Source organism: Anabas testudineus, chromosome 17, assembly GCF_900324465.2.
Source record: "Anabas testudineus chromosome 17, fAnaTes1.2, whole genome shotgun sequence".
In the NCBI taxonomy this organism is placed as follows: domain Eukaryota; kingdom Metazoa; phylum Chordata; class Actinopteri; order Anabantiformes; family Anabantidae; genus Anabas; species Anabas testudineus.
This window is the reverse complement of record NC_046626.1, coordinates 12,777,807-12,790,765: the sequence shown is the minus strand read 5'-3', so window position 1 is coordinate 12,790,765 and position 12,959 is coordinate 12,777,807. Positions and strand designations below refer to the sequence as shown.

The 12,959-nt window shown below is 41.7% G+C and overlaps 2 protein-coding genes across 3 annotated transcripts; one reads left to right on the top strand and one right to left on the bottom strand.

The window, feature by feature from the left end:
* Positions 1-2,896: 2,896 nt before the first annotated feature.
* On the top strand, positions 2,897-4,938 carry LOC113171399 (insulin-like growth factor-binding protein 1). The gene is made up of 4 exons (XM_026373728.1): positions 2,897-3,306; positions 3,393-3,535; positions 3,692-3,820; positions 3,934-4,938. Exons 1-4 carry the CDS (start codon positions 2,961-2,963, stop codon positions 4,057-4,059), a joined length of 744 nt encoding a protein of 247 aa, XP_026229513.1. The 5' UTR covers positions 2,897-2,960; the 3' UTR covers positions 4,060-4,938.
* A 141-nt stretch (positions 4,939-5,079) lies between these two features.
* On the bottom strand, positions 5,080-9,746 carry LOC113172115 (insulin-like growth factor-binding protein 3). Of its 2 annotated transcripts, none has more exons than XM_026374941.1 (4): positions 9,325-9,746; positions 8,586-8,836; positions 7,707-7,826; positions 5,080-6,032 (listed from the first exon to the last, which is right to left on the bottom strand). In XM_026374941.1, the coding sequence occupies exons 1-4, from the start codon at positions 9,695-9,697 to the stop codon at positions 5,907-5,909; spliced, it is 870 nt and encodes a 289-aa protein (XP_026230726.1). In that variant the 5' UTR covers positions 9,698-9,746; the 3' UTR covers positions 5,080-5,906. The 2 variants fall into 2 exon arrangements, with proteins under 2 accessions (XP_026230726.1, XP_026230727.1); XM_026374942.1 differs by lacking the exon at positions 5,080-6,032 and adding an exon at positions 7,335-7,415.
* Between the last annotated feature and the right edge of the window lie 3,213 nt (positions 9,747-12,959).

Sequence of the window (12,959 nt, the reverse complement as noted above, 5' to 3'; positions counted from 1 at the left end):
AACAGCACACCCACTGGTGTCATCAGGGCCAAAATAAAGGTCAGCACGAGTAAATCAGGTTGACATTACATTTACATTAGGATAGATTGCATCAATCAAGAAAACAACTGAGGTTATTTGTGATTTGCAAATAATTTTATAGATCTGTATTTCTATGATTAATGCCTGGAAAGAAAAATAGAGACAAGGTTCGGAGACAGTTTTTTTGCTTATAAGTGAGCAGTTTATGAGCAGCTTTCTAGAGGAATTTAAACACTAATGTACTGTGTATTTATTATTGGCCTCTTAGTGGAAGAATTCATGTTTTTGCATCTTTAGATGACCTGCTGTAAACTGACTGTGAATTAAACACTAGTTATACTTCTAGTTAAATGACATTCATTTATCAGTATTATACCAAATAAACACTTGTCATGTGACCTGCACCCCTGTAGTTAAGTGTCCACACCTGATCTGAATGATCAGCTAATGAAAACCTAAAACAGCAGAACTGTTGGGAAGTCTCAGGTGTGCAGCTAAATGGATCTTCAGCAGCAAATGGTAGGTTCCCCTGTATTTTACTGCAGTTTTAAAAGTAGATGCTTCTTCTTCATCATCATCATAATTAAATTGGCTTTCTGCTGTATTTAAAAATAACTTGAATGTAAACGATGGAACAGAGGCCACCCCTGGAGCCCATCCAGGAAGAGTCAGAGCAGGAAGAAGAAAACCAGACAGTAGAACAAGAGGATTTTCAAAGTCGAGCAGTTCTGGAGACAGAGGAGATGATGACAGAAGACGAGAGCGATGAAGAAGATGGTGCTTTCATATTCAGGAAAATATCTCGTTCCCTGAGCCAAGAGCGTTTCCCTCAAATGCAATCTACCATCAATCACTGGAAGGAAATGACACATTTCACTGCACCAGATTCAGACCCATATACACTGGATTTAAGTGATGATGCTGCGTCACCCAGGGCGCCAAGGTTGGAACAGAAGTGGTGCAGGGGTGGGAAATTGAGAGGAAAGGTTGGTGGCTTTGCACAGTTTCTGTTAAAAATAAAATTGACAACACATGCTGAACAAAGAAGGTGTAACTGTCGTTTTAAGAGCCCTAAAATCAGACACTACAAACCACTTCAGCCTCCAGTGAAGAAGAAGACAAAGAAGGAAAGACGCAAGAAGAAGTCGGTGGTTGTGAGTGTTCATTCATGACCTAGTTTTTTGTTTTTATTTTTTAATATAGTTATTTTTCACCAGTATGATCAATTTCTAAACAGGAGCTATTTCCTCGGTGGCTGGAGGACCTGATGGTCAACGTGGAAGAGGCAACAACACATCAACTGGTGGTTGAGTAACACAGTAACACTCGCTCATCATCCCCAACGTATCACGAGGTGAACACGGTGGGCACATCAAACAATGACCTTGCTTGTGAATACAGAATGTAGAACAAACTTGTCATGACTAACGTACATGTATTAAAGGTTAGTGCTGCCGGCTAAGCCCATGCTGTCACCGTTTCCTGCACATGGAAAACACTTGTCCCATATGTTTTTTTTTTGTCGTCACTTGTATGTGTAATAAATCAATTTATTTCATTCAGCTTGAACCCATTTACCTTTTTCTAAGCCGGTGTTGTTTGATTTGAATGCTCTGTCTGCTAGCACAGTCACACATGTGGTCAGTTGTGTATTTAACTTTGACAGTGCTATAGGGAAGAGGTCATCTTTACTGGAAGCTTTAGAACTTGGTATGTTGACAGTCCGACTTTACTGCGTTTTATTGAAATTACTACTTTTCATTAAACGTGGCAAAATACCACATTTTAATATTTTGAGTGAAGTGTAATGTCTCTGTATTAACTGAGAACTATCTTAGAAAATGTCTTGCACATCTCCTGTTTTATCTTTTTAGACATAAAATCAAATATTTCTACATGCATGTTAATCAGATACTTTAGTATCTAGATCTTTTTTTACTTAAAATAATGTAATGTGAAGAAATGGTGTACACAAAATATTAGTGCATATTATGTAAATTTAACTTGTGTATTAGACATTAATATAAATTAATATTAAATTTTGGCAGATTTCTCTTTAGTTACAGAACACAGCATTACATTTTGAGAGAGAGGGTAGCTTTGTATATCAGAGGTGTTGAAACAAACCTGATTTTTTTTCCCTAAATAAAAACCTACAATATCATGGGAGGTGTTGGTGTGTCGATCGCACAAAGAGTAAGTTGAGGTCTCTGGCATTTGCTATAGACAGTTATGACAAATACTACACCAAGGAAACAACCAGTTACTACTGTCTGTCTTCAGACAAACATGTTATGTTTCCAGCAGCATATTCCATAATGTTAGGGTTATGCAATGCTAAAGGGGAATGATCTTGTTTATCTGTCTGTCTGATAAGAAGAACCTTCACCAAAGAGACTAAAGGGTTTTAGTGTCAAAACACAATTTGTCAGCATTACTTCACAAACTGTTTGACAACAACAATGACAGAGTATTTTTTTGTAATCGCTGGTTATTAACCCACATCTGAGATTAACTGAGGATTATCCAGCATCTCTCTATTGTGAATGTTATTCACTAGTCAGTGTGTTTCTTCAAAAATCAGTATTTGTGTGATTGTGTCCATAACCTCGAAGATAAAGACAAACATCAGTAAATTTGTGGCCCAAAAACAGGGTTGTTTTGATGTACAATCACTTTATGTTCCAAAGTCAATATTGACAACAGACCTTGTGAACCTGGCTCTACCTACGTCAAGCAGGGTCATCCACCGTTTACAGCAGCTTTGTCAAAAATATTTTATATCTGTGGTCTCAGTGTCAATCATTAACTTCTCTGGAGGCCAGAACTCCATATAAATATTGCTGGTGCAGCGACATCTCTAGAAAGAAAACTCCAGTCATAAAGAGCACTTTGAAAACACAAGAACAAAAAGAAGAATACTTCTCTGAATACTGGAAATGCCTGGTTCATATGAGAAGCTGACGTTTGTGGCAGCGGTGTGTCTGGCGGTCTTAGGTGTGGTGAGGTCGTCCCCAGTGGTGGGGCCGGAGCCTATCCGCTGCGTCCCCTGTACGCAGGAGAAACTGAACAGCTGTCCCGCCATCCCTGCAGACTGTAAGCAGGTGCTGAGGGAGCCTGGATGTGGCTGCTGCATGGCCTGTGCCCTCGAGGTAGGCGCGTCCTGTGGGGTTCACACGGCCCACTGTGGCGAGGGGCTCCGCTGTATACCGAGGCCCGGTGAGGCCAGACCTCTCCACGCTCTGACAAGAGGACAGGGAGTTTGTGCTGAAGACCTAGGCCACGGTAACTATTAACCCTTTTTTTTTCATATGTCCTAATAGGATTTTAAATATCACAGTATTCTCAGACATGTTATTTTACTTGTACAGAAGAAACTGATGGAATCGCTGACCACGGCTCCTTGCACCATCTCTTGGGTCTCAACTTTCCTTTTGACCATCAAGACGCAGCTGAGGGTCAAGAAAGCATCAAGGCCAAGCTCAACGCTATTCGAAACAAACTGGTACAACAGGTGAGGAAAAACTCTTAACTCATGAAGATGATTCAAAGAAATATACCGTCCTTCCAGAAGAGGGAGCACTTAGTTTTGAGGACTGTTTTATTTTTTCAATGTTCTAAAGTGTTAAGTTTGTAGTTCGTGCTGCTTATCTGTTTTGTGTGTACACAGGGTCCCTGTCACATTGAACTGCATGCGGCACTGGACATGATAACAAGCACTCAGCAGAAACTAGGTGAGAAGTTCACGACGTTCTACCTCCCCAACTGCGACAAGCACGGCTTCTACAAGGCCAAGCAGGTGAGTACTTTAGCATTTCAAATAAAATAATTCACCTCACCTGTCGATAAAGATCCCTCCTCAGCTGCTGGGCGATTTATTTATTTGGGGCCCAATCTCTTCTTCTCTCTCAGTGTGAGTCATCTCTGGTTGGACCGCCTGCTCGCTGCTGGTGTGTCTCTTCCTGGAATGGAAAGAAGATCCCAGGATCCCAGGACCTGCTTGGTGACTCCGAGTGTCATCAAGAAGTCGCTTACTGAGGAATGGACGCTGTTGTCACCCATAAACACACTTATATTCACACAGATGCACACACAAACACAGACACACAACACAAGCAAGCATGAACAAAATCTAATATTCTTATTTCAAATGGGAAGATATCCTTCCGTTTTATTTACATGGTGTATGTATCAAGGCTTATTTATTCTTATCTGTATATTCTTTCATCAACCATTTGTCATTTTTTTAGATTTTTTTATATGTTTGCCAGTTTTTTTTTCTGTTAATTGTAAGTAGGGCAACACTGTATACATTTGTGTTTCTCACTAAATAACTCCATTTCTCAAAACCACAAGTCCGCAGCTATGCCAAGCCCGTTTCAGAGTCTTCTGGACGTTTTATTATTTTTTTTTTTTATTATTAATTCATAACTGGACCTGTGCATTTTACAAAACAACACGGCCGCTCATTCATTCAACATGTTGACGTTGTCTGAGTGTATCTCCATTGGCGTTTCCTCAGTGGGTGATGGTGGGGGGAAATGCTTTAAGTGCCACAAGTATGTGCACAGCAGCCAAGCACAAACATATCAGGACTCATCCAAGCCACTGTGAGGTTTGGTAGTGGGTTGTTCTGCATTTGTCTACCTCTACTAGTCTCTGCAGGTCCACAGGTTTAGCAGAGGCAGCTGAGGGCTCTTCTCAGCTACACCCTTCTTACCTTTTATGTATCTAGAGCGTCATTGTGGTCGTTTTTTGACTTATTTTATCATCTATTCTAGTATTTATTATAATTAACTCATGTATATATGATTTGTTGTGCTGTGTATACTCTCTGCCAGGAATGCTGCTATTGAAAAAATGTATATAGTCTTCTAATTATGTGTATGTGGATCCAAATAAAACGCTGTTTCATCATTTTAGTGATGGTCATGTTTTAAAGTGTTTTTCATCCATATTCCAAAAATAAAAATACAATACAGCACCTAGATACATTTATATTGCCTTTATTAAGTAAAAATAGACCTTTGAGGGTTGCATTGTACATGCAAACAGCTTATTTGCAAGGCAAGTAAAGAAAATTATCACTGGATAGACAGTGACCAGAGATAATGGTTTGTGGCCTTTATCCCAAAAATTCAGCTTATGCAAAGTGTCAACAGACGGTAACAACCACAGTGTACATATAACACAGATTTGACCTCTTTGCTTATGTAGCTTGAGATCCAGCATGAAAATTTTATATGCACTGTAGTGTTTGAGCTGCACAGTCCTGTCTAACTCCCTGAGGAGCAGGAAGCAAAAAGGAATACATCAAATAAAAATTCAAAGTAAGGCACTGCATGCTTACTCTGAGGGACATACTGTATTCATACATACATGCATTTTATGGATGTCAAGACCACATATGCCATTTAAAACAAATCATAAACATAAAAATTGCGATTACACTTCATACGTCATATATATACATGTGCAATGCCAGTTAATTGTGCGTAAATGAAAAGCACTCTTATCCATGTTGGGGACAAATACAAGAATCTGTGTCATTTAGAATCTGAGATAAAGTCTTTTAAGTGTATCCTCCTCCCATAAGCTGTCCAAGGTTGTGGCAGAGAAAAACTGCTTATAAAAGGATCCATCCATTGCAGGAAAGTACAGACTGTATCTGCAACAGAGAGGCTTTTTCCTCCTCGTACTCTTCCTCTGTTCCCCTGGCTCTGCCTCAGAAAAAAGGTCCCACAGGCAACAGATAGAAATACCAAACATCCATATATCGGCTGAACCATCTCTTGACCTCTTTCCCAATATCCTCAGTGTCTCCATTTGTTTACAATTCTTCTTGCTCTCACTCCCACCCTCCTTCCCTCCATCCTGCTCTGCTCCTATTGGCTCTCAGAGTTATAATACTGGGCGTCTCCTCGCTCCTTCCCATCAAAAGCTGGCAAAGGCTGCCCGTATTTGTCCACACACCAACAGAAGCCTCGTTTTCTGCCTTTGGACGGACGGCACTGGAAGTGAAGGGAGGGACAAGGTGAAAGGACGGAAGAGAAATTGAGGTGTAGAAGTAGCTAAATGTGCAAACCACGTTGAATATGCAGCATTATGGGTAACAAGCCACTTTACTCAATGAAGTAGAACAGCAATAGTTAAGAGGCATTAATGGTTAGACTGTGCTGAGTCAACGCAGCCTTGGTTATCCAACACACTCCGGTATTTTGAGCTGCTTTTATGGTCTACCTCCTGTTACACACACATATAGAGACCTTAAAGGTAAACAGAAACCTGGTAAAATATTTGCTTAGTCCCGTTTGCGAACAACTGAGAACCAAGATCTATTTTCAGAAGCTGGTGGCCAGTACGAATCATCTGTTGCTGATTATACCCCACAGCTCCAAATTATGGGTAGCCTACTACAAATGACTTACAGAGTCTGTGGAGCTTCCCAAGGGCTGTTATTTTACTGCCAATTTTACTAAAGGTCAACCTCCACTCTAGTAAAACATGCAGCCATTCATTTCAAGGGCTCAAGCAACTGTGCTGCTGCTTCTTCACAGTGGAGTTGCAGCTGATCAGGAGGGAACACATCCGTGTTTAGTTCAATATTTCAGCTGGGTTTGACTAAGTCTAATGTGAGTTTAAGTAGAACTCTCTTGCTCTCACACCACTGTACCATAAAAACTATAGAAAGAGTTACTTTGCTTCTTATTGCTGCATTTTGCAGAGAAAAATGTGTCATAAGAGGTTTAAAATTTCAGCTGGAAGTATTGCAAAATGTTTAATATGAAAATCTAAAACTGTAATCAAATTCAACTCTGGGTGGGTCATTTCTCTACCGACATTTACTGTTATTAATACTGTAAAAAGGGATGTTTTTGCTTAAAATCATCCAAAATTAAACTGGCCGATGTAAAATCAGCACCTGAGGGCGCAGCGCACCAGGTCGGCCCATTCTACATAAACAAAGACAACGGGCCTGGCATTGTGAGGCTGGTCATGAGATGATTGCAGGTCCAAGAGAACACTTCCATTAAGCAGGAGGGACCGCTGTGTAATAAGAAAAGCTGGTGCTGCAGTAGCGCGGGAGCCCTAACTGCATCCATATGAATGCGTCACAACCACTCATTTATTACAACCCGATCGTGGGTGAACCATGTGAGTGCGGGGATGGCTGCAGCTCTATTTCTGTGCATGCAAGTCCAGCAATTATGGGGCGAGCACATTGGGTGCCGGTGGCCACCTTGACGTCTGTCTCCCTGGGAGGGTTCCCGTTAAACGGCCATCGTCCCAGCCGTCAACCCCACTGGGGTTTGGCCCCTGTGATTCCTGTCTCCAGACCCAGCGGCTAGGGTCTACCTCACTGGTGTGGTGGTGCGATGATGAGGCTCTAATAACTACCAATGAATACAGGAGGACAGTTACAAATCTGTAATTGGGCTGCAGGAGACCTAAAGTTTGAGTCACTAGACTTCAACTCCAACTTTACTAATGTAGCCTGTAGAAAAAGGAAGTGTAGGTTTTCTTGTTTCAGCCTTTCAACAAGTAAACAAGTTGAACGTTTTTATCAAGTAGATATTTAATGTGTGAGTAGTCTCTAATTAAACTGAATGTATACATAAATATATAATTATCATACTGTTAGTATTTAATGATAGTCCTGCAACTGTGTCTTTTTTTTTTTTTACCTGTTTTTTCTTATAGAAGCCTTTCTTGTCACAGTTTGGTATGCGGAAACCTCTGGGGTTGAGAGTATGTGTAATCTTGAGGCTGCTGAGAATGCTCTCAATCTCTCTCCGACAGGGACCCTACAGATGAGGGAACACATAACAAGTTACTGTACTTTTCTTACAGCTCCACCTTTTAAAGCATTTGTACCTGACGCCGTTAGCGCGAGGTATTTCGTTCAGCAGCATAATTTAACGTTTTGTAAACAAAGATGTGAACAAAGCCGGCTCACGCTGCATCACACACACTGCCCTGCTGTAATACCTAAACAATGGTGGCTGCAATATGAAAGAGGTGACGGATGAGAAATGAATTCATCTGGCTGACTTGAAGGGGCTTAAGAGTTTGCCAAAGCTGCTTACAACTCTTACACTTTACACAAAGGATAGGGGATAAAGTGAATTCAAAGAGCTCAAAGATGAAGCCAAAAAAGGCTTCTCCTCAAATCCAAATACTCCAGTCACTAATCAAAGCAGCCAGTCAAAGCCCATTACTAGTGTGTGCTCACTTCTCTGTCCAAAGAGAAGATCAAAATAGCAGCTGGGCTTCCCAACAGGCACTCACATAGGCCAATCCATCATTCGCTGGCTCTCAGTACACCCGGCACGCGGACGCCTTGTGGCCAAACAACCGCCTGACCTAGGTCAGCCGCAGGGCCATCGCACCCGCTCACTGCCATGCCGTTCTCCTGCTCACGATGCCTGCCAACTGTCAGCATCGCTACCCAAAACATTTCATCACCCGCAGGGGGAGAAAAAACACCAAAACACAGTGGGAGAGGAGGAAAACATTCCTCCAGTGTGCATTGAAGACACAAAAACATTGGTTGTGGTACTTACATACTCGGGCTCCTGTTTGGTCTCTAGAGAGAAGTTTTGCTGGTCTGTGATGAGTGGTCCCGGGAGATCCTCCATTTTAAAGCTCTGGGTTTTCTTCTTCTGATCCCGTCCCAGGACCTCGGATTTGGCGGAGGGGAACAACAGGTGAAGTGGTGGTCTCAGGGGTCCCGAGGGTCTGTGGGTGCTGTACAAGGTCTGAAGGCCTGAGCCAGTGGAATTCCTCTCTTCATACTGAGTTTCAATGTTCTCTGCTGAAGTTTGAGAGCAACATGTGTTTATTCACATAAAAAACAAACAAACAAAAACAAAACTGTGCATTAGGATATGTAATGTTCCAGTTCAGATATTGAATGAAATTAAAACACATTAACATTTTCCATTTCTCAGAGGCATTTTCTGGGATGGTGGCTATTTTGACTCTTTTGCACAACGTCAAACAAAAAGCTTCAAAGCTTCAGCCTGTCTCATTCACCTCTTCTGTCTTTAAATAAAGGAAATGTAATGAATCATTTACATTGCTACGGTGTGATGTCAAGGAAACTGTGGTATTTATTGACTTCTTTACACATTTTCCCAGATTGCATGAAAAGTGATGTGACTACACCTCAGATTCCCAGTACAATACTATCTTTGTGATTAAAAGTTAAACTACAAAACGTTATTAACCAGTAATACAACAATTACCAGTTGTCAAAAACGCGCACGGACGAATCCAATAGCGCGTACTGACAGGATTTACCTGGTAGTTCATTGACTGGAGGAGTTGGTCTGACGGTTAGTCTCTTGTTAGTGGCGTTTGCACAAATCCCCCGTCCCTCCAGCAGAGCCTGCAGAGGTTTCGTCTCACCAGGCTGATGCTGACAAGTGAGTCCGGAGCCGCATCTCCCGGTGTACACGCCGCACGGCTGCCCAAAGCTCAGCGCGCAAGTCATGCAGCAGCCGCAGCCCGGTTCGCGGACCTTCTCCGTGCAGTCCTTGGGTAAAGGTTTACACAAAAGGCGCGCTCCAACATCGCATGGCTCGCATCTGATAACCGGACTGATCGCACCTGACCTTGGGCTGAACGAGGCCAGGACAAAAGTCATGCAAAGTGCGCGAAGACACGTCTCCATGGTGGCGTGAGAGGGCAGCTGGTGTCAAAGTGAGGAAGCGCGCACCGCGTTGACTTTTCACTGGGCAGCTTCTCTCTCATTCACATAAAGCCACCGGCCAAAACATCCCAATATATAGACCCCAGTTGACTGAAGTCACACCCCCGGATAGTTTGTGGTCTTCTGATGGAGTTGCCCTGACTCCGTTATTTCTTTGCAAACCATCAGAGCAACATAGTAGAAATACTAAATATTATTCTGCATTGTAGCAGGATTAAATTCAGGATTCATTTTGGATTCAATACATTTAAGAAAAATGACTGGGCAGCATATATTTACCGTACTATGTACTTCAGCATGGTGATTATAACCCTAACAAAAACAAACTCAAGGTTACATTAATGCTACCCAAGAAAAATATTTCCATAAATGTTAAAATGTGTATCAAGTGTAATTTTAAGAAGTAGGTTTGTCTGCTATGCGCGGTTTCATTCATAGGGGGCGCCAACAGAGTGATTGAAAGAATTTAATGATTCAGGAACAGTTGTAGTAAAGTGAAGAGGCTCCAGTGGCCTCGTCTGCAGGAACATGCAAAGTTTCTAACCTGGTGTGTGTATGTTCTGTTCATATTAGTGTATGTTGCTTTTTTTTATACAACTGTTCACATTAGTGCGTGTGTGAGACCAAAGATGCAGCTGCACATGACCAATGCATCAAACCACACAAGCTGGGACCAAACCATGCACGATGAGAGTATTTCAGCTTTTGATTCAGTGTAAGCTAAAACAGAGAAGCCCCACAACAGTGGAATGTGACATACAGGGAACATTCACAGTGTTTGATACCATTGTGCCTAATTTGCTCTGCACATTATACTAATTATACATTATACAACATTTTTACTGATGAAACAACTCAGTAGCGTGCGTTATTAACACTGGCAATTTCACCATGGCCATCTAGATTATTAAAAAAGCAGTTTATATACAAATGTATAAGTTAAATTTGAAACCTGTAAGTGCTTTTATTACTTCTTTCATTATGTACATGACCTTGCACTTTGTATATAAGTGAAATATAATAAACTGTTCATGCAGATGATACATAGTTATAAGGAGATCCAATTAATATGACTCTGTAGTAAACACCCAAAGTGAATTGTTAGCCATTTGGTCCATAACATGCCAAATATATAATTAATATGACCTATTAATAAGATTCAATGTGACCTGTTCCACACACATTCAGTAAAGCAGTGGTCTCTGAACTTGCTGTTGGGACGTGTGACATAGTTGGTCATGTTCCGGCCATTTGTCAGTGCTACAAAGCATGTGCTACACATGTGAGAAAATTCCTCAGCAATTACATCTGATCCGTTTTTAGATCCACAATGAATTGATTACAGACGAGAAAGGTAATACATCAGCACCGAAATGTCCAAAATACCTCGAAAGAATAACAGCAGGAGCGGCGAGGTGTACAGTTTCTCTTTGCTTTTCAAATTTTATGGAGGCCAATGTCAAATCGGTTGCCAACAAGCCCTGGCGTACTGCTGCCTGTTAACAGACAGGCCTACAGCAGAGCAGTGCTCAGTGGAATGTCAAACATTTGTTTCATATGCTGAAAAAAAAAAGAAAAAAAGAAGTCTGCTGATTTTCCTACATCTCCTCTGCTCGCATAGCGCTTTGGAAAGAGGGTCTCTCAGCCACCTGTGCATATTCAGCATAGCGGAGGAGAGCGTACATTACATGGTGTAATGTACTGAAGGAATGTCGTCCCGCAGAGCAGCCACTCAATAAAGAGGGAGTGTGAAGAATTTGCTTTTGCACACAGGATATTACTGTACATGTGTTTAACATAACCTGCTGTCAAAAGCTGCACGGCCAAACGCAAGTGCTGGTCAAATCTACATCCAGGGCATTTTTTCCCATGTTTTAGACAAGTTAGAAACACTCGCTTCAAACTATGTGAGTGGCCTGTATGGGTTTTAAAACCAGGTTGTTCTTCTGAATATATGTATATTTATATATTCATAAATTTCAGTCACTGTAGCATAATAACAGTAAATTACTATTAAGGGCCAGTTCACCACCAATTATAATTCTAGAGCCTGCAGCTCTTGACCTTTTCAATAAATTTGATGTAAAGAAATTAATGGTTTTGCCTGAATTGAGCCAGTGCAAAAACAAACCAATAGAGCACCAGTCAAGATCATTATTTAAGATAATTACCTTTTCATTTCAATCTAACTGATGTGCTGTTGTAATAATAAGAAATATTTCTTTTGGCAGCTTCCCAACCAGTCGGCTCTGCTAGTGTGAGTTTGTCTGGGTTCGGCGGATGGTGTTACTGCAGTGACAGGGAAAAGCACAAGAATCTGCTGCAAGGGCCAAAGCTCACAGATTGAAAAGCATAGTTTAATCAGCTGGAGGTCTCCAGAACACGCCTGGGTTAGCCTAGGAGAAAAAAATGTGCATGTATATGTGTGCATGACCCTTAGTCTTAAACACCAACCAGCTCTTTCCCCATTCTTCTTTGGAATTTGGGATGACAGTGGGGGTCCACGTATGTGTGTGTGTGTGTAGAGAGAGAAAAAGAGCGCGTGGGTACATACTGCATGGAGGTGTGCAGGAGTAAAAGAGAAGGGGTGGCACTGTTTAGGAATGAGACTGCCGCAGATCACATGACAAGTCTGGTTCGGTCACTATTATTCTTTTTTTCTCCCAGTCTCATGACTGTCTCTTGTATAATCGCCCCTGTCTGAGCGCTTTTCAAGCACACTCTCATCACAGACGAATTGGACAAAGATCTCCTTTATGATTGATTTCATAGTCTATTCCCTTTTCTTTCGCTCTGCCCATACAGAGCTCCGACAACTATGTGATTATTAGATGTGGTTTGAATGGGTTGAACAAAAAGGAACCAAAAGGGCAAAGGCCACCTTTTATCTAATTCCACGGTTGAATAACTTAATTTATTTATTTTTTCGGAGTGGTCTGCCCATGGAACTGTAACGGTCCCCATTTCTGGAGGTTTGGCTCCTAAGGCAGTCCAAGGTTGTAATTAGGCCTGAGCAAAGTGGAGGATGGAAAGAGGGGAGCTCTCAGCACTCAGTCTGACAGATTGCACAGTGCTCTGAAGTGGGCTGCGACTGGAGCTGCTCACTTTGGGCACCGAACCACCACCCCCCTCACTATCACTTCCTACTCCACATGTATTTACACAATTATGTACATTTTCTCACATATGCAAAACATTAGGATTTTCTTTTTACACGCATTAA